We start from the raw sequence: 24,786 nt of genomic DNA, 5'->3' as shown, positions 1-24,786 counted from the left end.
GGAGTGACTTGGCAGTTTGAGGGTGGATGTCCAGGGTTGCATAAGCACTTCAGCCTCTTCAGGGAAGACAGTTCAGAGCAGTAAGAGATCCAAGAGGGTCTGAGACAAGTGCTTTTAAAATTTAAATGATCCATATTTATAGTCAGAAGGTCTCCACTGTGTCACATATAGGAATGAGGGGGAAAGTAAAGGACTTTAGAAACAAGAGCTCACAAACGATAGCTCTGTCAGTCCCTAAATATCACCTGCCTAAAGAAGCCCTGCCCTTCCAGAACTCTCGCTCTGGGCTTTGAAGTGGCTTTGTTTGTCTCCACCAGCATCGTGGCTCAGGGTTCCCTGATTGGAACTGGATGGACTGGATGATAATCACGGAAGAGATGCCGAGGGCCATGAAGAGTTCACTGGAGCCAGTGGAGAAGGCAGCTGGTGTCTGGGCTCTGTCCGAATCGGCAGGAGCTTGCTGAGATTCTCATACATTTTCCTTTGGGGAGTAACCATCCATCCCTCCTACAAGAGAGCAACCCTAAAGCTACTTTCAGTGGTGATCATGAACATCTCAAAGCCAGCTGGTAAACCTGAAAAACACAATCTCAGGTAAATCTCCTTAACTCAGTGGACACAGGGAAGAAGCTTTTTTTTTAAACCTGTGTGCACATTGGGGAATATTCTGCATTTTAAAAGTGAATAATGTCAGGGACAAGGAGTTGTATTTGATATTTGATTTGACACCCAAAATAAAAACATGGAATGTAATTCAATCCCTCATTCCTGTGACTACTAAACCAGTTGTCTGTTACATGAAAATTACAGTTGTGCCTTAGACACTGACCCAACAAGTACTTTTCTGGAATTTCAGGCCACCTTTACTACCAATGATCCAATCATCAATTGGGTGGTGATCTGACTTAGCGGGTGAGTTAGCTGAAATAATTGGATTGACAATTTCCGTAGATGAGAAGTTCACTCATACACCATCTTTCTCCCATTAGGATGTCATGCATTCCTCCAATAATTCAAAGAGCATCATGATTATTCACAAAATATTCCAATTTCCAACTGCAGTTGTCACTCAGAAAGTATGCCAAGAAGCTGAGCGAAAGAAATTCATAAATATGTAAGCCCCTGTCAAATGATCCACCTCACCGTTGGCAACTTCACTCTGAGGAGTTCCCATTTTCATTTACTTAAGGAACTCTGATATAGTTCCAAAGCATATAGAACTATTCATGCCTTAAAATAAATCTTTTCCCCCACACACATAGAGTTTCAAAAAAGTATCAAGACAAACACTGGTTGCAAATTGTAAGGCTTCATGGCTACATATGTAATTTCTGAAAAACTAGGAGAATACAAATCTTTCCAAATTACAGATATTTGCTACTTGTGTTTACTTGTCATCTGGGTTTTGTTAGTTAAGAAATTTTTGCCCAAGGGAGTAAAATACTTCCTGTTCTCCCTGGAGTTGGAAGGTAAAATTAAGTGGAGAGAAGGGGACCCAGGAACAGGCCTACAGCAAGCGATGACTATATAAGCACTGTTCTCACCCCAGCCCAACACAAGGCAAGAGGCATTGTTCCTTTGATTTAATCTTATGATCTGGAAATGACAGAATGATCTATGTGAAGAAGTCCAATGACAATACTACATCAGCCTTCCCTATCCAAGGGGCATTGGTTTCAGAACCCTGTAGATACCAAAATCCAAGTTCAAGTCCCTGATAGAAAATGGCGTAGTATTTGCATATAATCTATGCACATCCTCCAGTACACTTAAAATCGTCTCCAGAAATGAATAATACCAAATACAAGTAAATGCTATGAAAACAGTTGCTAGACTGTGTCATTTAGGGAATAGTGACAAGAAAAAACTTTCAAACATGTTTAGTACTGACACTCTATCTTTCCCCAACATCTTCGATCCATTGGTAGTTGAATCCACAGATGCAGCACCGCAGATACAGAGAGCCCAGGGCAAAGTAAAAAATTGTATTAAGAATTTATTTTATCCTGTTCAAGATTTCCAGTCAACAGAAAGTGGCTGTGACATTGTAGGAAGCCTGATGAAGTTTTAAAGATTGTTCTTTATATTAATAAAATGATTACTGGTTGTTATTCATTTTAGAAGCAATTACTATTGTCTGGACTTTCTAGACAGATGGAAGGATGTAATTTTTTAAAGGTATGATGGTAGAAACACAAAATTTGGGGGAATTAAACTCCAATATGTGTTTCTGAGAAGACAAACTATATTCAAGCCCATTGCAATCAACCAGTAGAGGCTAACTTTTTTTTTTTTTTTTTTTGCAAGACAAACCTGTTTTAATAGCTATTCCTTGCTGTGACTAAAAGACCTGACAAGAACAATGTAGAGGAGAAAACGTTTATTTTGGTTCCCAGTTTCGGAGGCTCAGTCCATGGTCGGCCAACCCCATTGCCCTGAGTGTGAGGTGAGGCAGAACATGGTGGCAGAGGGCATGGTAGAGGAAAGCTCTCAGGACATGACAAGCAGGAAACAGAGAATGCTCTGCTCACCAGGGACAAAATGTAAACCCCAAGGGCACACCCCCAGTGACCTACCTCCTCCAGTCACACCCGACCTGCCTACGGTTATCACCCTCTCATAACCTAGTCATTTCACCTCTGAATTCTTGCTTTGTCTCACACAGACGATTCTGGGGGACACCTCATATCCAGACCATAACAGAGCTCAGAGGAAAAGTAGACAGCTCATTACCTAGATAGAACCCAGGAAGTCTGGACACAACCTCAGCATGTTACAATTAATCCATGGGCTCTAGATAAGAGGGCCGGCATTAAACTGAAATCCTGTGTGCAGTGAAAATACACTGTCACAAGGACCTTTTTTATAAATTCCAACAAATATCCACATGTAAGATGTGGCACCAAGTATTTAGGATGAGTTAAATTTTGGTTCCCCCAAAGTTCATATGTTGAAGTCCTTACCCCCAGTAAATAGGACTATACTTGAAGATAAGATATTTCATTTCTTTTTTCGGTATAGGGATCAAACCCAGGGCCTTGCACCTGCTAGGTAAATGCTCTACCACTGAGCAACCCACCCACCCCCAACCCAGCATTAAGCTCTTTAAAAAGGTAATTAAGTGAAATTGCGATCACTGGGCAGCTCTAATCTAACATGACTGGCCTTAGAAGAAGAGATTAGGACACAGATAGGTACATAGGAAACCTGGGAAATCCCAAGAAGAGGCTATGGCGGAAGGAGTCCTCAGAACAAACCAACCCTGCTGACACCTTGATCCTGAACTTGGAGCCTCCAGAACTATGAGGAAATAAATCACTGTTGTCGAAGCCACCATGGCAGCCCTAGCAAAATACCTCCTAGAGAAGCAGTGGGGGTGACAAAGTACTGTGCGGAAGGGCTTGAAGGGTACCAAAAGTGAGGATGGATGCTGTTCCTTTGCACTTTGAAGTGTACATATTGGGGGGAAAGATAAACAGTAAAATTTTACTGAAACTGCTAATAGGCATTCGGCTGGAACTTTGTTTTAAAACACTACATCCTTTTAAGATTCCTAAAATATTAAAATGAGATAGATACCTGTGAGAATGTCCCAGTAAGCCAGCAATAAATACAAAGCCTTTTCCATCAGTGGATACATTCAGTCACGGGAACGACTTCATAGGCAAGTCCTCACAGCATGAACCATGATGGAGGTACTCACATTGGTGGCTGCCCTTTTGTTAAAAATACTAGTCAGGTTTGACCAGAAAGCAGAGATTGCATTTCCCTGTACAACATTTTCTTTTCCATCACCACATGTGGTGGAGGGGAAAGGCAGGCTGCACCCTCAGGCAGACAGCACATGTGGGTTCAAAGAAAATCATAACCTGATTCTGAGAGCCCACACTGACTGCCGTACCTCTCTTGGAACAGGTTCTGAAAGGAAGCAATGCTGCCCTCATCCTGATGGACGAGAGAAAAGGCAGGAGAGGAGAAAAGGAGGAGAGAGAGGAGGAGGAAAGGGGAGAGCAAGGGAGGGGAAGAGAGGAGAGGAGAGGAAGAGCCTCCCCACCACGTAGGAGCTGCCCTTTGATCCTGCCTGGGCAATAGTCACATCCCAGGTCTGAAAAGGCATCAGGTCTGGAAGACTATGGTGAATTCCAATGGAGCCCCAGAAGAGTTCTGTTAGAAACTCGGCAATGACTTTTTAATGGCTGCTTCGTGGAGCACATTTCATTTTTAAGCATTTCCCGGACGTTGATGAACGAGCTTGCAATATGCCCATCTTAAATTTTCTTGAATCAAAAACAATGGGGAAACTAGCTTGCCTACATTTTTTAATATTATTTTTAGGAAGAATGTAGCATTCCGGGGAGATATGAAATTGATGACTTATTCTCAAGAGTAGAAAAAGTTTCCCATTTGGCCTGCCTGGGTCATTACCTCAGCTCGGCCCATCTGAACCTGAGCTACCCAGACAGCTGGTGAAAAATGAAGGTAATGAGGCTGCCCCTCCAACCAAAGGCTAGGAGAAGTGAAGCGCCAGGGCACAGAGCAGGCCATCTAAGCCAAGACACAAAGTGCCGGAGAAGCAATGTTTTCTAAATTATCTAAATAGCTTCTTGCGCCGTGGGACTACTGTCCCTATTTTCTTTCCAACATTGACACAAGCTTTTTTTCTTACATTTTATCATTAAAAAGAAACATTTTTTTTTTATCCCAAGTTGCATTTTTCTCCCTTTTCTCATTCTTTCTCCTCCATTTGCCATTGGCTAGAGAGTATATTCTTTCAGTTCTGAGGTGTTCAGAAGAAGATTGACATAAAGGTCATTCTCACTAACACAGTTTGTCCCTCTGTAGGGCGACACTTGTCCCCTCATGCAGTATTTCTCTGAATGTACTAACCTGACCCAAGTGGAGAGACTAGAAGGTGAAGATGGGTCTTGCATGGACCCTGGCATGGTGCTGCCTGGGGTCAAGGCCTTGCTCTGCTGCCCACCAGCTGAGTGGGTCTGGTGAAGGTGCACTAGAACTCGGTGTTCTCATCTGCCAAGGGGACAGAAGTACCTCCCATGTCTGGTTATTAGGAGTCTCGGTTGAGATTATGTATCTGTCCGCCATCATATCACACGTCGGCCTTTGGAAATTCTTCAGCTCAGTGAGAACTGAAGAGCCTTTTCCACGGAAAGAAACAGGAAAGGGAGCAGGAAACAGGAGAGAGTAATGTTGACCCGCATGTGTTCGATCTGTGTCACCTCCCAGGTGGGAGGCCCTGTCCCTGCAGAAATCACTTCCCTCTTCCTATATGGCACCTTCCTGTGATCACGAAGGTGACTCTGAGCATAGGCATCTTCTCCCTTCTCATTTGTACCATCACACAAAGTTCTAAAGGGAGTTGTATCTTTTGAAAACACACCTCGGGATCAAACTGAGAGCTATTTCAAATGCAATCATTTTTTTTTTCCTTCAATAATTAACCAAACACTGTCCTCAAACCCATCTAAGAAAACAAAGAAACTCCTCGGCCATCAAGGAAGAAAAGAAATCAAAACTGAAATGCATGATGTGAGCGAGATGGCTTATGACTTACAAGTTCCACCTTGACTGCCATGAGCAAGATCTCTGCGGAAAGTCCCCACGTTCCGGTTCCACAGAGTTTCAGGAGCATGGCAGACCAGAAATGAGAAAGGCAAGACATGTCTTCCCAGCTCACTCAGAAAATGGCCAGGTCAGATGCATCTCTACGCATTAACACACAGCAGCTGGTGCCACCAGAAGGCCCTCCTACCCACGTTTGCTTAATCCTAAAGTAGCCTGAGAAACTCTGATCTCAAATGATAGAGTCACTAAGACAAAGAGTCATTCAAAAACACACGACAGGAAAATGTGAAAACAAATATCAGAATTAAGTTCTAGCTCCATAAGAGTGTCATTAGGGTTACACTCTTGTTCTCTTTAACCCCACAAAGAGGAGCAAAGGTTTATGAGGCTTCAGCCATGATCACTTGGCCCTGTTGCTCTTGGGTTTATGAGGTAGAAGCACATCATGGCAGGGAGTCTGGTGACGCCAGGGCCTCACTACTTGGGAGCCAGGAAGCGGGGAGAGAGAGAGAGAGAGAGAGAGAGATGAAGGGGCGGGGTCCCACTATCCCTTCAAGGACACACCCCCAGTGGCCTAAGCCCTCCCACCAGCCCCCAGCTCTTAAAGCTCACAGCACCCTGAATAGTGCCAATCTAGGCTCAGTCGTTAACAGGTGGGCCTTAGGGGTCATTGCAGATCCAAACTACAGCAGCAACCATCACCACCATGATCATCCCAAACTGAAACTCTGAACTCACTGAACACTAACTCCCTGTGAGCCCTTCCCTCAGCGGCTGGCGATCCGCATTCTTCTGTCTGTCTATATGAAATTGATTACTCAAGAGACCCCAAAAAAGAAAGTGGAATCATACAGTATTTGTATTTTTGTGACTGCCTTATTCCATCTAACAACATTTAAAGTGCCACTTCAAAGTCAGAAATAAGTGCTTGGGGGTAATTTTCTACTCAGCTTTTTCACTGCTGTGAATAAAAGACCTGACAAGAACAATTTTAAGGAGGAAGAGTTTATTTGAGGGCTCATGGTTTCAGAGGTCTCAACCCATAGAAAGCTGGCTCCATTCCACAGGACTCGAGGTGAAGCAGAACATCATGGCGCAAGAGTGCAGTGGAGAGAACAGCCCCACAATGACCCACTTCTTCTAAGCACGTCCTACCTGCCTTCAGTTAATCCCTCTCAAGGGATTAATTCACTGATTGGGTCAAAGCTCTCATAACACAGTCATTTTACTTCTGAATGTTCTTGCATTGTCTCACACATGAGCTTTTAAGAGACATCTAATATCTAAACCACAACAGGTAATATCTGCTTACTATTCATTAAAAAAAAAAATTAGTTTCCTCTCTGCCAAGAACTATGTAAATAAAAATATGTTGTTTGGTCACTACAATCTGGTCATGAAAATGAATCAAAGTGCTAAGAGTTATAATAGGAACAAGACTGCATAGAATAACAACCCCAAGTGATTGCAATCAACAGCCAGAATCTAAGCCACTAGCATCATGAATAGTAAAGGTAAGAAATGATCAGAGTTGACTGGTTAAAGTGTTAGCAATTCATGGAGAAAGGGCCTTAGAGAGTTGGTTAGTATTCAGTAGAAACAAAGTGGAGACAACTGGGGACAAGGACTTGAGGAAAACCAATGCAGATGTAAAGGCAAGAGGGAGAAAAAAGGAACCTAACAGAAATGGAGGGGTGCAGATTACTCAGTGTACCCTGTGCTCCTACCCCTCTGTCCCTGCCCTGCCCTGTGCCCCAGGACCATGACTCTGTAGACTGAATCACACTTGCTCTCTGCATTGCAACACCTTCCTGGTGTTGCTGGCCTCAGTGTTCAACCAGCATTTGGTTTTAAAACTGTCTACATCTCTGCAAACAGTCCATTCGTGGGGTAACTTTCACTTAATCCCATAATGCACAACATTGTGAATGTCACATCAATTTCCTGCTGGGCCCTCAGTGTTATGCTGAGGTGTGTGTTGCACTTACAGGGTAATTTTGTATTTTTGTGATGAGATCTAGCATGATCATGAGCCTCTATGAAGGTGAATGAATGAGATTCTCTAAAGCAAAATAGAGAATGGTTAAATTGCTTTGCATGTGTATTGGACTTACAGTGAATTTGGAGCCCTCACATTGTAGAGAATATGAGGCTACTCTTTTAGGTCCTGTTAACAATAAGCAAATCTTTTAAGATGTGTTATGGTTACAGAGCTTCAATAGTAAAACAAAAAACAGCAACATCCTTTAACACATGAATGGATAACAATGAATAAACAAACAGTCATAGCAGTGAAAGAATGAACTTATTCTCAAACACATTATGCTAAATGCAAGAAGCAAAATACATAAAGCTATATACTACATAGTTCTATTCACTCAATGTAACAGAAAAGGGACAGAGAACATGTCAGTGGCTGACAATAAGGAAGAGGTTGATCACAAAGGAAATTTGGAGAGTGAGCTAACTGTTCTGTACATTTATGATGGTAAATACATGACCCTACTCATTTGTCAGCACTTCCAAGTACATCAAAAACACTGGATTTCAGTGTATATAATTTTTTAAATACACAATTTTAAAAAAAGAATGTCATGTTGGCCTTCAGGCATGCAAGAGCACTTTAGATCTTTCTACCCATCCTCCCCCATTCACCTATAGTAATTGACACTTACAAAGAAAATAAAATCCTCAGAAATTTCCATGTGGCCTCAAAACAACAACAACAAAAAAAAAAAAAAAAAAACCTCTTTCTTTAGAACAGGAGTTTGGCAATATTGACATGCTTTGTTGGATTTTAGCAGCATCCCTGGCCTCTACCTACTTTATGTCAGTAGCAACTCCACTTCTCTCCCCAGTAGTGACAATTGATTCAATATTGCCATGTTTCCCCCAGAGGGGAGGGAATGTTGCCCTGGATTGAGAGTCACTAATTTAGACTAATTTTAGAATTAGTTTGTAGATATGCCAAACTATTTATGGTGTACATTATAGTAGATCGAGAGAGTTTTCTAGAATAATGTTGAACAGAGACAGAGAGAGGTAAAGGGATTTTTTCACTTCAGTGTTGACCTTGAAACCTCAGGACTCCCAAGATACGATGACTTCTTAAGTGTGAAGACTCATTCCCCTGTCCTGCAGCCCCATTAAATTGGTTTGTCCCGTTATGAGTCATAAGATCAGAACCAAGAAAGTTCTAATGCAATATAGGAGATGGGCGGATTTCAAAGGTCTTAAAAGTACTAAAGATAGGGAAGACCTATGGTTTTGTAATTGCTGCAATGATTAAGTGTTATTACTAAGGTTAAATGGAAATCATTGTTTTTCTTACCAGGAGGTAAAGTGTTTGCAAAATTACTCAGTCTATGTCCTTGTAGTTTATTCTTTAAGCCATTTATCTGCTCCGGATTAAGAAAAAAGAGAGCAATTATGTCTTAATTATCTTATTTAATTTGTGGTAAAAGAGCAAGAGAGAGATTCTCTTGCTTATTTTGTGTGATGATTGCAAGGAAGTACTCCTTCATAGTAAGAGTAGAGTTGAAGAAAGTTTCAGTTAGATGACATTAAATGCTAACTGCTCTCTTAGTTTCATTATTCTAGAGTACCTAAATATTAATTTGATTATCAACAGAATTTTTCTGAAGGCCCTAGTAATAGCCAAGTTTATATCAGCTACCAAAAGACTTATCATGATGTGCATATTAGAGAATTTGGCCCAAAAAAGAGGTCTGGCCTTTGCCCTTGGCCTCTTGCCAGGTATTTTAGGTCATATCTCATAACACAGTTCTTTTTAGGGTGAGGTCTGGTCACAGTGAATTTTAGAGAGGGGCCAACCATATCTGAAAGTAATAGGGTAGTGGCTGCCTGCTCCATAAAGCCCAACCCCCTGGTTTAGGTTGAGGGTTTGGGGTTATGTGATATTTCAAACAGGAGACTGAGTTCAACCACGGGCATCAATCCATCATACCTACACAGTGAAGCTCCAGTAAGAAAACAAACAAATCTCTGGACCATGAAGCTCAGGAGAGCTTTCCTGGTTCACAATACCCTACACGGGGCACACAAGGCACCAGGAGGGGAGTGCATTCCCATTCAACAGAGAGAACAGTGGGTGTTTCCAGACTCTCCCAGACTTTCCCCCCATGTGTTTCTATATGTGTTTATATACAGAGATGCTAATCTATAATCTTTCCCTCCAATAAACTGTAACCATGAATATTTTTTAATGAATTCTTTGAGTCCTTGTACTAAATTATCAAATCTAAGGATGGTTTTGAGAACTCACTAAACTTGAAATCGGGGTCAAAGTAAGGGTGGTCTTTGCAGGCCTGTGCCCTCAAACTTTGACTAATGCCAAGTACTAAATGGACTAATTAACCCCCAAATTCATTCATTTTAAAAGTCATTGTTCATGTCCCAGAGGAACTTAGCACTGAGTCAAGATGAAGAACATTTGAAGAACCATCGTTATATAGCCATATACAATGTGTCAGACTGACTCATGCCACCAAGAAGAGACAGACTGGCAGCAGGAATGCATTTTACGAGCCCTTAGGAAAAAAAATTGGTGCTCTTGGCCTTAAAGAAAATATAGGATTTGGATTTATTATAAGAAAAATAAACTACTTTTACAAAAGAAAAGGAAAGAAGGAAAGAAAAGGAAAGGAAATCAGAAGCATAAAGGTTGGGAAAGTGTAACACAAAAGAGTTAAGATGGAAGCAGGTGTCCTCCCTGTGGCCACGCACTCCTGTGTTTCATCTGCACCATCCGGGTAATTCCAATCCCCTTCCTCTGTGTCTGGCTTAGGAATGAGCATGTTACCCAATAGCCAATGAAGCCTGAGGGAGAGTGCTTCTGGCAAGAAGGGTGTGTAAACCATTGGCCAGAACATCATTTGAGGAATTCAGGCCTGGGGAAAAAAGGGAAAATCCCCATGTTAAGTGTAACCCGGAAGGTCAGATATTGTAGAATATATGAAGAAGATCTCGTGGCACTATTCAAAATGGAATGAAGCCTGAGAAAATTAGAAACAGTGAGAACAGATAGAAATCACCTTAGTTATCCAGGCAGGGTCTTCAAAGACCTCACATGATTAGTAACACAGAAGTCTTGATAATGAGGAAAAAAAATCTTAACAGAGCTTCCGGAGAATAACTGAATATTATTGTTCAAAGCTGAATCTAAAGTTTTGAGTATGCACCCATTAGCTTAAATTTAAAGAAAAGAGACATGCATGCACATATTGTTTATTTAGCAAGCATCAGAGAAATATTCCTAGGATTAGTTCAAGAATTTAAGAAAGTCATTGAGACAGGATTATTTCTGGCTTTCTCGTCCACTGGCATTGCAACACTGGCTTTTGAGCCTCAAGTTTTCTCTTTGGTGTCACACCATGACTTTTGAAGATCCAAACATCAGGCATTTACTGGGAGCATCAAGATGGCAGCAGTGCATCGTGCATGGCTGTTGGGCTCACCTACCTTTTATGTCTGCCATGTGCCAGATGGTTAAATAAACAACGGAAGGCCAGGATGTAACTCAGAGGAAGGGTCCCTGCCCAGTGTGTGCAAGACCCTGGGTTCATCCCCACCCCCATCACCACAGGGAAAAAAAAAAAATGAGAAACATAAGTTTCAAATTTTACTTGAAGATATGAGTTTTTAGCTTGGGACATTTAATTAACAAGAGGGCATTAGGTAGGCATGTTTATGAGAGTATAAAGTCCTTCACTGTTATATTTCTTTCTCAAATCTCCCGTGACAAGCTATATCAGAGAAGTTTGAATTATCTTCCTTCTTTAACTCTTGCTCCTCTACTGATCTTTAAGAATATAGCAATATTCTTAAATATTTAAATATATTCTTAAAGAATATGCCAATATTGTGGAACTTTTTTTTTTATATAATCAGAAGAACAGACATTATGACCCCTGTTTTGAATAAGTGTCCCAAAACGCTCACCTTTGACTCCATTAGGAGGTAGTGGAACCTTTAGGTGAGGCCTACAGGGAGGAAGTGAGGTCACTGTGGGGAGAAGCATGTTTTTGAAGGGGATATTGAACCCCCAGCTCATCTCTTTCTCTTGGCTTGCCTGACACCATAAGGTGAGCAACTTCCTGGGCTACACATTCCATGGTCTGCCTTGCCACAGGCCCAAAAGCAATGGGCCAACCATTCATGGACTGAAACCTCCAAAACTAAGCCAAAATAAATCTTTCCTCCTTATAAATTGATTATCTCAGGTATTCTGTCACAGTGACAGAAAGATGTCCCAGTGACAATTCCCTGGATAAAGTTCAGGAGAGTTGAGTGTGTTTTTAACTCACTAGTTAACAATGTATTTTCCCTCCACTTAAGTGTTTTCAGTCTTAAATGACTAATTCAGCCCTTCTTGCGGGGGCTCCTGATAAATCAAAATGTTTTTTTTTCCCCCAAAAGCCACAATAGTTTTTTTAAAATGACAGTCATAGCTGCAAGGTTGTGGTTCCTTCATTTGTGACATTATAGTAAGTGGCTCTGTTTTAGGAAGACAGAGGAAGGAAAGAGAGGAGTTTTTAAAGGTGTGAATGTCCATCAAAGACAGCACATTCTACCATGTTGTTATGGAGCCTCCCTCTCAAGTTTCCATGTTACTATTTTCACACACCTAGAAGTTGTTAGGTCTAAGGGTTTTGTATAGACCATACCGTGTCGCAAAGTCACACTGAGAGCTTCCCATCAGCCTCCCCAACGCATAAGCGCAACTCCCACTTTCATTTTTAGTCCAAGGAATATCCATTCAGTCAGAAAAATAAAGGTAACACCCCCCAAAGCATATTCTAATTCCTAAAATTCATCAGGGTTGTTTTGTTTTCTTCTTTGGTCTGGGTTGTTTTTTTGTTTTTGTTTTTAAGAAAAAGGTTACTGGGCTGGGACCATAGCTCAGTGGTAGAACACTTGCCTCCCACGTGTGAGGCACTAGGTTTGATCCTCAGCACCACATAAAAATAAATAAATATATTGTATCCAACTACATACAACTAAAACACATTTTTTTAAAAAAGAGATATTGTATCCATGTACAACTAAAAAAAATTTTAATAAAGAGGTTAGTACCATTTATGAAATGTGTTATCATATGGGGGAACACTCATGTACCTTGTTATCATTGATTCATTAAATCAAAATGGAAAGTTAAGCTACAGATGATCTTGATTTGTATGTGGCAGCATAAGCCACCTCAGTGACTCGTTCTTCCTTGATACACATTCTCTATTTAAAGTTTTACAGAAGCTATGGATACTACCCTGGAGAAGGACACATAATCAGAATATTTCGTATATGATGGCAAAAAGTTGGCAGGTTCCTTGATTTCAGGAGCATAAGGACCCTAGATGAGGAGTCCTACATGGAAACAATGGTCTTAAAACTCTTTTCAAAAACAAAAATATAGGTCCTAAACTTTTGGATATTTTTCTACAAATTAGATATGTAGAGATAATAAAATTATGCACATATTAGTAGGGTATGTGCAAAATAAATTAAATATGTGCAAAATAAAGTTAAAGATAATGTTATGGTTTGGATAAAAAGTGTCCCCAAAAAGCTCATGTTTGCAACAATGCAGAAATGTTTAGAGTTGATGTATTGATTATGAGAGCTGTAACTGAATCAATAGGTCAATCCATTTGAGAGATTAATAATTTAAGTGGGTAGTGGGATGTAACTGGAGGAGAGCACTAAGGCGTGCACTACCAGGAAGGGCTTGCTTTTTTTTTTTGGTGGTGCTGGGGATTGATCCCAGGACCTTGTGCTTGTGAGGCAAGCACTCTACAACCTGAGCTATATCCCCAGCCCTGGTTGTGGTAACACGACCTAACCAACACAGATGAGATGAAGACAAATGTTAGGTTAAGTATTTTCCTACTTCCAGTGCATGGTTGTATGCATCCCTTACAAATATGTACCTTATTTTGAATATTCTTTTCGCAGGGCCTCTGGTCCAGTTGCATCTTGCTACCAGGTTCAGGGACACAAAACTAAAAGTACTACAATGGAAACAGTATACTTAAACTGCCCCTCAAACAATTCCCAACATTCTGTGATTAAGAAGGTACACATGTTCCCACCTCCTACATAAAACAATCCTTGTAAAGGATTTCTAAACAGAAGAGTTTGCTGGAAAAAGTTTTGACTACTCATACATGAAAGGTCAGTTGTCCTTTGAAGAATCACTCTGCCCTATCTAGGGTTTTAGACCATAGCCATAATGTACTTGATCAACCAAACTCTGTTGTTCTCTTTCTCTGTACAGAAAAGTAGCGGAAGCCTGAATGGGGGAATGTTGGAGAGTGTGACTTTCCACAAACAGGAGACCTTGCATTCAGATTCCCTTCTCTGTACCTTGGGTAAGGCGTTTCACTTGTCTGAATATTTGGTTCCTTAACCTGTGAGGAAAATATGTTCTTACTGCATGGTTAAAATTCAAGATGACACTAATGGTAAAAGTGTTCTGAAATGAGGGTAATAAGAATGTCTACATATTGCATGGAAAATTCAAGGATGACACTAATGGAGGTAAAAATATCCTGTAAATTATAAAATACTACATAAGAGGAAATGAAAGCCTTTGTACTGCTGTCATAAAAATAAAGGTCAATAATTTAAAAAGTTACTCTTACTACAAAAAATACATATGATCTTGTGGAGGAATCCATGTACGAACTATAGTGCACTCCAGACCCTTTGAGACATGTAGATTGATCACCCACATGTGGCTCCAAGCCCCAACCCCATCCCACAGTGGTTTCTAGCCAATCCTGATGTAACTGATGTAACCTGCCCCACCTGGACTCTTGAGACGCAACTTAGGCATAAGCATCCCTGAAGTGAATGTGAACAGAAAGACAGGACAGCCACGCTGGAGACAAGGGCCCTAGGGAAGTCTTCCCCTGGTTCTGTGGAGGACCCTTTCCGTCCCTTCTGTTCCTTATGCTTGCGAGAAGAACGAGATCAATGAAAGTAGTGTCAATCAGTATGCTCTGAAAGGGGGGGCCCTGTACTCCAGTCTGAAGTCTCTTGGTTCTAGGAAACACAGGCCAAAGATGTCAATCATGAATTAAGTCACTGAAGATGACTTACACAAACATTTTTAAAGCTTCAAAATTTATTGCTGTACATTTTCTCATAGCATTTACTATGGAAATATTAATAGTGCAAATATTTATTTTGGATTTCGTAGCATTTGAGATCACAAAGCTTTTGATATCTTTTGCAATCATTGATGAAGATCTATATTATTCAACTCATATTATTTTTAAAATCTACACAAGTAATTTTATATTCAAAGAGATTACATAATGCTCTCTAAATCTCCTTTCTTGAGGAAAAAGAAAGAAAAAAATACCCTGGAAGCCACCGGGCACTCCCCTTTCTTAATAATACATATATCTTCCAACAGTTTTCCAACTGCATCACTCTTTGTTCAATCACAAATTCATTCAACAAACACTTATTGACAAGCTATCGTGTGCCAGGCACTGTGTAAGGTCCTGGGGACATTAGGATGTAAAGATGAAATCTCTGCTTTCATGGTGCTTACAGTATCATAGAAAACACAGACATGCAAAAAATTTACAATACAATACAATAAAGTGCTTCCACAGAGGTATTTACAAAGTGCAGTGGGAACTTAGAAGAGGGAAAAAGAACATCTGCCTTGGAGAAGTTAGAGACAACATCACAGAGGAGGTAGCCATGGAGCTGAGACTCAATCAATGATCAGGAATTTGCCGGGGATGAGCAGGCAAAGGTTGTTTTAGGCAAAGGGAACAACAGGTACAAAGAAAGAGAGGCCCAAAGGGAACTTCAAAGTGCAAGTGATATGGTTCTTCTTGAGCCCAATGTACAACAGGGATAGTAGCAGGATGGGGCTAGACAGGTATTTATCAGACCTTGAAGAGCCTCTTGCCCATTCTTCCACTAAGAGCAGAAATTGAGTGCTTACTATGTGCCAGGAGCTCTGAACGGGACAGACACATCCTTGCTCTCACGGAGCTTACATTCTAGTAGAGAAATAGACAAAAAGTCAAAAAATAAATAAAATACAGATTTAGAACTTTCCTAAAGAGGAAATAAACAAGGTACTGAAAATAAAGTAGTATGAGTGTAGGGGTTGTAAGGGTTATCAAACTTCTAATACCTGCAGGGACAAATAACAATAGCATTCTCCAATGTGTGAAATCATTGTGCCCCGGACACTGTGCTAGACAGTTTATACACAGTATCTCACTGAGTCCTCACAACAACTCTCTGAGGTAGGTATTATTCCTAGTTCACCCGAGGAAGAACAGGTTCAAAGAGATTAACTAACCTGCCAAATCACACAAATGGCAAAACCAGGATTCCGACACAAGTTCCTAATTTCAAAGTGCCTGATCTTCAAAATTTCTCTAAACTGCACACAAATTGAGGAATCTTGAGCAGAGAAGGGGACAGAATCACATTTGCTTGTTTTGAGGATCACTCTGATGACTATATGGAGGAAACAGAAGTCGAGAGGAAAGGGGGTAGAAAGGGGCAGTACAAGGTACAAGTACAATAGAGGAAGCTCCTGAAAGACAGGAAGGCTCACAGGAAGGCAGTGGTCCTAGGATGGCGAAGGGCATACCTGTGAGAGGTGTGGTGAAACTCACAGTTCTAACAGGATCAACAGATATCTCAAACAAGGAAAGTATCTGAGATCACTCCTGAATTTCTGCCTTATGCAACTGAGATAGTCTGCTTTTTACCCAAGCTGGAGAATGCAAGATGGTGGCAGGTTTGTGGGGATGAGATGATGAGTTTAACTTTGGACATGCCCTGTGGGTACATGGGGAACATCCCAGGCTTTAGGGATGGTCCCCAGTAGAACACCATGAAATGGCTTTCGTATCTCATTCTCTACCTGAGCAAAGTATATGAGGGGAAGAAAAACAAAGTTTTGTAGGTGTATTGTACATTATGTTTTCACTTACACAAATCTGCTTAGAAAGCACGTATGTATACCTTGATTGAAGTACTACAAAAAGAATATATGCTCATCAAGGTGAAAACACTGCAATGCCTGATAGCAAATGAAGTCACAGGGTTGGAAGAGAAGGAGACAAACCTTTGGAGAGCCATCCTAACTAGTGTATTACTGGCTCTTAAAAATAAATTCATATTAATTCCCCACCCTCAACCCACTTGGGACACTCAGATCGCCCAGAGAAAGGATCCTTTGCCAACAGTCCTTCCAGAGAACCCCAATCTCTCTGCATGTCTACTAGCAACACTGTTCCAAGGAAATAGGTGGCCTAGGCATCAAACTCAAATATAAATCAGGAATTTCAAGAAATCACCCCCTCTATCCCTCCCTTGAGAATGAAAGGGAACCAGAGGTACTGGTGACAAAATGTGCAGGTGACAGATGCAGAGCTGCTGGTCATATATTTGAACACATCATTTTGGGTCTAATTTTAATTTTTATTGAAATTATTTATTTACCTATTTTGTGATGCAAGAGACCAAACCCAGGCAAGTGCTCTATCAGGACTACTTTTAAATAAACTCAAGAGTTAAGAAGTATATAAATTGTTAATACACAATGACATTATTTTTGCTCTACTTCTCAAAATTTGCTTTAGTTTGCTTATAACCACTCCCTTCCTTTCTTAGAATCAATTTAAATATGTTCTGATTTTAAAACTCACTCAATAATATAATGCCAGTTTTAGTAACCAGATATCAAGAAATTTAAGTGGTAATAAAGATTTGGCTTATAAGCATCAACAAAAAAAAAAATTGCTAGTACTTTGGGGGCCAGATAAATGATGGGTAAAGTATCACAATCTGGTTTATAAAACAACTCTGCCTAGAAACTACTTCTCACTATGGTAAAGCTTCTGACCTTCACCTGTTCACTCAGTAAGCTAATGGATGTCAGAAACAGCCAAATATTCTAGCAAAAACAACAAACACGGACTTCAACTAACACCTACATACCTAAAGGGCACCAGCATACCTAAAGCAAGCCAAAAAGAAAGAAATAGCATGGCTTTTATGGAACTATCAAAAGTACTAGTGAAAGACAAGAAAAACACTGCGCGTGCCACCAACAGTGCAACGCTGCTGGTTGAAGCACCTCCTGGGGGCAGGCTCACTGTCCATGCGCAAGCTACTTTCTACCACCTCCATCAAACCCAGGCCCAGGGATCAACGCTGCATGTCCATCAGGAATGCTAATGAGGGGCTATTCACTATGTGTGCTCTTTAACAGAAAAACTTCCAATCAGTCTGTGAATATAATCATTTATTTGTCTTTACAGTGATGATGGAAGAATGTACAGTTGTCCTCTTTCAATAAAGTATAAAAATCTGTTTATATACAGTGAAGTCACAATAATCTTTAATTGGGAAATTTATTTGGTACTCCTGATCAGTTTATATTAAAACTGTGGGGAAACAAATATTTCACGTAAGTGCTACATTTCCAGTAGATTGCACCTGGCATCAAAAGCTCAGCTTCATCTTAAGGGTCCTGCTTGATATTACAAAAGACTAATTTTAAGTCCTAGGACTCAAAATAAACATCATTTTTTGAATAATAGATATATACATCAAAAATACATCTAAAAAGGCATTGGTTAGTGCTATTAAAAAGCTCTATGTGCTCGGGTACATTTTTTTCTTACAGGCAAAACCCAGTGGAAACGTTTTATTCAATTTCTAGGAATTTGCTCTTGGGGAAAGTCAGTCGAAAGTTACCTGTAAGGAAAAACAAACAAACTTAAGTAATTCAGTGATTTATCAGGTGAAAAGAAACTTGAAGTAATCAGAGCCTAAATTTCACTTAGAATCAGAAGTCTCAATTAAACATTTAGTTACACTACATTATAAATACAAAGTATTCAACATATTCCCTCATTATTTCAGATGTTTTATTTTGATGACATTCTTTAATACCTATTTCATTTTCAAAGAAAGTATATGTACCCCTTTTCATACTTATGCAAATATTCTCTATCTACCATTAGCTAAATCAGCATAAAAAAGGAACTGAAAGAGTTCATAATAGATAACAGCCAAATCTAAGCATATTCTGAGAAAATTTCTTACAATGATTTATTCTACTTCACAATGATTGATTTTACTTTAGGGCATTTATAGATAATAGAGATGCAGTCTTTTTATTGCTTATCCTTTTATCATGAGATGGTCCTGTGCAACTGCAAATTGAACTATTTATGTCTTTGATATGATATCTCATTCATAGCTAAATATTTTAACTCTTTTGTTTTATAGTTATCTTCTTGCAATCATTCCAAAAATGTTTGATAATTTAGACACTTCTCTATGATTGTAAAATTTAAGTAACAGTAAATCTAAACCTATCATTTAGCTAATAAGCTAAATAAAAATAACTAAAGCCAGGTATCGTAATGTACCCCTGTGATCCCAGCTACCCAAGAAACTAAGGTAGGAGGATTATATTATAAGTTTGAGGCCAGTCTTGGCAACTTAGGGAGATCCTGTCTCAAAATGAAATAAAAAGGGTTGGGGTTTTAGTTTCAGCTCAGGGGTACAAGCATCCCAGTTTAATCCCTGATACTACAAAATATGAAAATAAATAAAGAAATTCAGGTCCACCTTGCCAACAAGGAGCATTATAAAGAGCTGTGGCATGATGTTGACAGGCCTGAAGGGAACCACAGGTTACTTTTAACCACAGGGTCCACCTCTTATGACCAATGAACCATGTGAAGTTGGCCATGTTCCACCCTGTGCCAAACTAAGTTCTACCTATTCCACATGTTATTATGGGCATCCAATTAAGTCATGTGGCTGATGCTCCAGTTTCTCAAGCATTTAGGCGTAAATGGGGCTAAATGGATACATTAGGTAAATGTAATTTTGATAACTAAGAAGTACTTCTGAATCTTTCACAATCTACAAGTCTAATGGCCTGATCTAATAATACCATTCTCAAGTTTAGAATACAACATAACATGAAAATCTCTGCCTACCTAACATACCAAAATACTTGCCACTTTTTAAGAAATTATCAAAGCTCTAATCATTTAAAAATTAGTTTATTATTGCTACTACACATTTGTACAAGGCAATGAGCAGGTGCCAGCTTCTATAAGTGGAAAGTGCCTAAAACACACGCTTTCTTACACAGATTGAGCTCTCTCTTGATCTCAACCTGCCAAGTTCTCTGCAAAGAAAGCACAGGTGTAGTCTACAGCCATACCACCCTGACTGAATGTGCCCATTTTCATCTGATCTTGGAAGCACATGTTTGGTAAAGCCTAGACTACATGGCCTTTGTTTACCCCAAACTGTTGTTGGGAGAAAAGGCTGAGGAAAAACTAAAGCTAAAAGCAGAAGGCCTTCCCAGAGTCTGTTCTGACACAATGGCACAGAACCTGGTGCAGGTGCAACAGTGCAGAGTCCCTCGCTGCACCCCAGAGCCGCAGACAAAAGAAACATGCTCAGACTTCTCTCTGGTAAACTTTATATATACTATGTACACCCACCCATGAGAGCCCAAATAACACATCCTTGCTAGTTTGGAAAACAAAATACCAAGTGTAAATACAGTGTCTTCCTGTCCTCATCAGGAAATTAAATAGGGTTGGTGCTGGTGCTGCTGTCACTGGACTTGCAGATGTAAGACACTGTATCTCTTATTTGGTTTAGGTATTGTTGTGGCATGAGTCATTCCTGAATTAAGGAAAGGCACTCATGGAAAGGGAAGGTGGTATCAACAATAACACTCATGCTCACTGCCTCTCTCTGCTCCTCTACCACACAGGAATCCCTCCCTCTCTTCCAGACAGAGGGAGGGTAAAATGATTCATCTTGCCACTCTGTCAAGCTCACTACTGATCAATCACTTGCTCAAGCTGATTCTATCTCCAAATATATCTCAGATCTGCCCTCTCCTCCTCTCCTCCCTGCTCACTGCCCTTTCCTCCTCTCCTCCCTACTCAGTGCCAACACCCTGGAGAAGCCACCACCGTCTCTTGCTGGACTACCACGATAGCATCCCAGCCAGTCTCCCTGCTTCAAGTTGTCCCTACTCCAATCCATGTTTTCCTGCAGCAGCTGTAGGAATTTTATAAATAAGCAAATCTGATTATGCTATTCAACTTCAGTGGATTCCCACTGGTGTTAATGATAAAGCTCAAAGTCCTTAACCTGACCCACGGGCCCTGTGTGATCAGGTACATTGCCTACACATTGGCCCTCCCTCTCCAGACAGACAACATTCAGATCATGTTGATTTTTCTTTGTTCCTTAAAGAAATCAAGCTTCCCTTTGCTGTCCCTTCTAACAGGATCCCTGAAACTCTCCCGACATAGTCCTACACACTTCAGGCCCGGTGTAAATGTCACTTCCCCAGAGGCTTTTCTGACCTTTCACACCATGTTAACTAACCCATTTCTCCTCAATTTGGGCTTCAAAGGAAACAAATAACTGGCTAATGGGTGGCAGAAATTAAAACAAGGGATGCCAAGATACAGGATAGAAGTTGGGAAACAAGATGCTACACTAAAGGCTAGGGTTGCGGCTCAGTGGTAGAATGCTCACCTAGCACATGCGAGGCCCTGGGTTCAATCCTCAACACCACATATAAATAGATATATAAAATCAAGATATTGTGTCAACTACAACTAAAAGATATTTTTTTAAAAATGCTACACGGAAGCCTTAGAAATCTGAGTATAATCATCTAAAGAAAATATATACCCACGAAACAGAGACTATGAACTTCATATGTGGGTTTAGGGTAAGATCAAAATTTGTATTGTAAATTATGTACCATATTGTCAATGTCCTTCTTGTTCTCTCAGCATTGAGTCTACAGTAAAGAAAGCCTGGAAAAGGTGAAGAATTTTGTCTGTATTGCTAACATAATTCTAAAGAGGGATCAACATACCCCAGAGGGCTAATGGGGTGAAGATGACAGCTACCTTCCTCTCCTATAACCACTCCTCCCTCCCTGACACAGTCCTTTTCTTTTTTCTCTGCTTTTCTTAAATGACAACTTGGAGATTTCCCACCTGATTAATAAAGGAAGCTAAAGGATGAGAACAAATAGGTATAATAACTTATGTGGTCCTTAGATACAAAGGGGGGCCGACAGCAGCATATGCATAACCTACGTAAAGCAGCAGCTTTTTCACTCAGTGCTGAGGAGGCTGCAGACAAGAAAATAAACATGTGAGTTCCCAGTGTGTCTATGTCTGGTGTCAGTTTACCTGATCTAATCTTAGGCTTCATCTCCACTGTCCATTTCAACATCCATCTCTTCTGTGTCAGCAGCCCGGGAAAGGATGTCTGCCATCAGTGCTTCTTCCAATTTTTTCCGTACTTGTTGTACTCGCTCTTCCTGTTTCCTTTTCAAAAACAGAAAAAGACACTAAAAATCTGGCATGTACTGAAAATATGAAGCTGCTACAAAAGTCCATCCCTACTTCAAAGTCACTAAATTCCCCAGGAAAAATACACTTTCCTCTCCTTTGACTTTGCAAAGGTTGTTTATAAACTCACAAACCAAATACACTGCTACCCTTGACTAAAAGAGGGATGGTCACAGACAGTTATCTTTTGTTTCATAGAGAATTCTCAAAAGAGTCACTTTACTTTAGTGACCTCTTCCTCAACTCCAAGAATTTCAAATGTGTGAAGATATAGGTATATTCCTACGAAAAATAATTAGAAATAATTTGGAGGCAGGGATAGAAGGAGGAGGCAACATGAAGAATAAAGAAAAGTGCCTTCGTAAATGAAGCACTAAGAAAGACATGAAGTAGAGAGTCGGTGGGCTGGGACTTGGCCTGGCATTCCATGGCTACATTGGGAGAGAGTGCTCTCCTGGGCTCCCAGGTCTGCAGGCAATGGGACAGCATGGAAAAGCCAGGCACCTAAGCCTGCATACCAAGAACAGAGACCAAAAAGCTCCACTTCAACCAAGAGAAGCTGAGCACAGCAAGAACATGCCATGGGCTTTTCTGTGTCTTGGTGACTGCAGGAGTCCTCAAAAGTGAGAGTTAATAAGGCTCTGAACCATCGGACAGAGAACAAAGCCCAGGAGAAAATGCTGTTAATAGCCACTTTGTCTTAAAAATTCTGAGAGGGCAAAAGAGGAATTTACATCGAGAACCAAGTAGAAAGGCCAAAGTTGAAGAAACACAAGGGAATAGTAAGGACTGGTAGGTAAAGGCCCTGGTGAAAATAAGAAGTGAAGAGAGGTGAAAGCAGAGGGAGGTGGGTTAACTACAACAGAGAACAGGTCAAGTGCTCTGTTGAGAGCAGAGGAAAGATGGTCAGGATGGATGCAGAGTGGGAGATGGAACACAAGGAAGAACAACAAGGAAAACGCAGGGCTCTACTGGAAAAGTGATCTTCCAAACAATAACTGAAGGAAGACAGCTTGCAGCACTGCCCAAATCTAGGACAGCAGAAAGGTAGAAGCACCATGTCACAAAGGATGTCATCCTCGTCATGGAGTACTCACTTCCTAGGGGCTCAGCCAGCTGCATTCACACATGCTCTCCTCCAGAGCACGTGTCTCTAGGTTCAATGAGACATGTCCAAGGTAGGAGGTAGTAAGGCACATATACTATATAGCCACAAAAACTTTAGATCTTTATTAAACTCCAAAACAGCAATGACTTCTACTCTTTAAATAAATTTTCAGCTTAAGGGGCAGACAGGGTGGTTACTGGGACAGCCTGAACTCCATAGCTTCTGTCATGTAAGAAGACACTGGAGATGACAGATTTTTATGTAGTGGGGCAGGATCAACATAACACATCTGTTTATTTCTTAAATAATCTGTCTCCCTGCTTGCCCACTGACTCAAAGTTTATGCTAAATGGCACATCAGTCTCATGGGAAGTGTCTCACTTTCCGTAACAGACTACAAGAATATATAACACTACCCTGGAGTAATCCCATCAGGAAGACAGGGAAAATGGAGCAAACTGTGCTTTTGGATGAAGAACTCTATCTTAACAGCTAATGAAGACTTTTACTTTAAGCAGTACTTCTCAACTTTATGATAAATGTCGAAACTGAAGTGTCCACGGTGGCAGGCAGAGTTATAAGATGTTCCCCAAGCCCTCCTCACTCCACTCCTTTTACCCTCCTTACATAATTTTTTCCCTGAAGATGAACAGAACTTGTAAGTATAATGGGGTTACTAATCGAATGATCTTGAATCAATCAAAACAAAGATTTATACAGTGGTTCTCCTATTAAGAAAAGCCCTTAGTGAGGCTGAGTCTTTCTGACAGATGTGTTTAAGGATACATGAAGGGGGCTATATGGCAAGGAATTTCAGGCCACCTTTAGGTGCTGAGAGCAGCCCCATCTCTTGGCCAACAAAGGCAACAGGAGTCAGCCCTTCAGCCACCGAGAATTAATATTGTGACAATTGAGTTTAAAGAGAATCTTAAGCTCCAGAAGGTAAAGCAGTCCAGCCAACACTTTGATTTTAGCCTTGTGAAACCACGCAGAGAATCCAGGCTGCTGAACCACAGAATCATGAGCTAATAATAAATGGGTCTTGCTTTAAGGTGCAAAATTCATAAGAATTTGTTATCAAATATTAGAAAGCAAGTACACAGGTGGATGAAAATATTATCAAATAAACTGAAAAGATATATACTTAATATTAAGATCTTTAGCTAGAGGTTTAATATAAACAGAATATTGGCTACACAAATCAAGGAAAAGTAACAATCCCACTTACTGTCATTTATTTTGAACCTATAGGTAGGGATTCAACAAAAAACGTTTGCTTAATAAGTTCTGCTTAATTATTGTTATGACAATTAAATCAAATAAGTAATTTGATAGATAAATTTGTCTGAAAAGAAAATCATCTAGACTTGGCTTGGAGACAGTTTCTTCTACTACCACATGATCTGATATGGAAGCTGTTGGCAATCCCATGATACCACTTAGAGAACCTCAGTCCACACCCATGATGATCTGGTGGAATCCCTGCTGACTAACTTGGTCCTCATTCCAAGATGGAAAAGAACTTATTTCCTCGAGTAGCTGTCTTCCTCAATGGTAAACAATGCAAAAGGCATGTTAATTCCTCAACTCGATTTTACATTTTGCTATTTTAATTTCTTTTTTTTTTAATGTTTATAGATCTTTATTTTTTTTATTTATTTATAC

At 40.3% G+C, this 24,786-nt stretch overlaps 1 protein-coding gene across 1 annotated transcript in view; it reads right to left on the bottom strand.

The window, feature by feature from the left end:
- Positions 1-17,878: 17,878 nt before the first annotated feature.
- The window catches only part of Mbd2 (methyl-CpG binding domain protein 2), a 70,869-nt gene continuing 63,961 nt past the window's right edge, over positions 17,879-24,786 (bottom strand). The window contains exons 6-7 of the mRNA XM_076836988.1: positions 21,852-21,989; positions 17,879-18,348 (exon numbers count right to left, since the gene is read on the bottom strand). Coding sequence (XP_076693103.1) covers positions 21,863-21,989 — 127 coding nt within the window. The 3' untranslated portion in view covers positions 17,879-18,348; positions 21,852-21,862. The remainder of the gene's footprint in view (positions 18,349-21,851; positions 21,990-24,786) is intronic.

Source organism: Callospermophilus lateralis, chromosome 17 (genome assembly GCF_048772815.1).
Source record: "Callospermophilus lateralis isolate mCalLat2 chromosome 17, mCalLat2.hap1, whole genome shotgun sequence".
Lineage (NCBI taxonomy): Eukaryota > Metazoa > Chordata > Mammalia > Rodentia > Sciuridae > Callospermophilus > Callospermophilus lateralis.
This window is presented reverse-complemented; position numbering and strand designations above follow the sequence as displayed.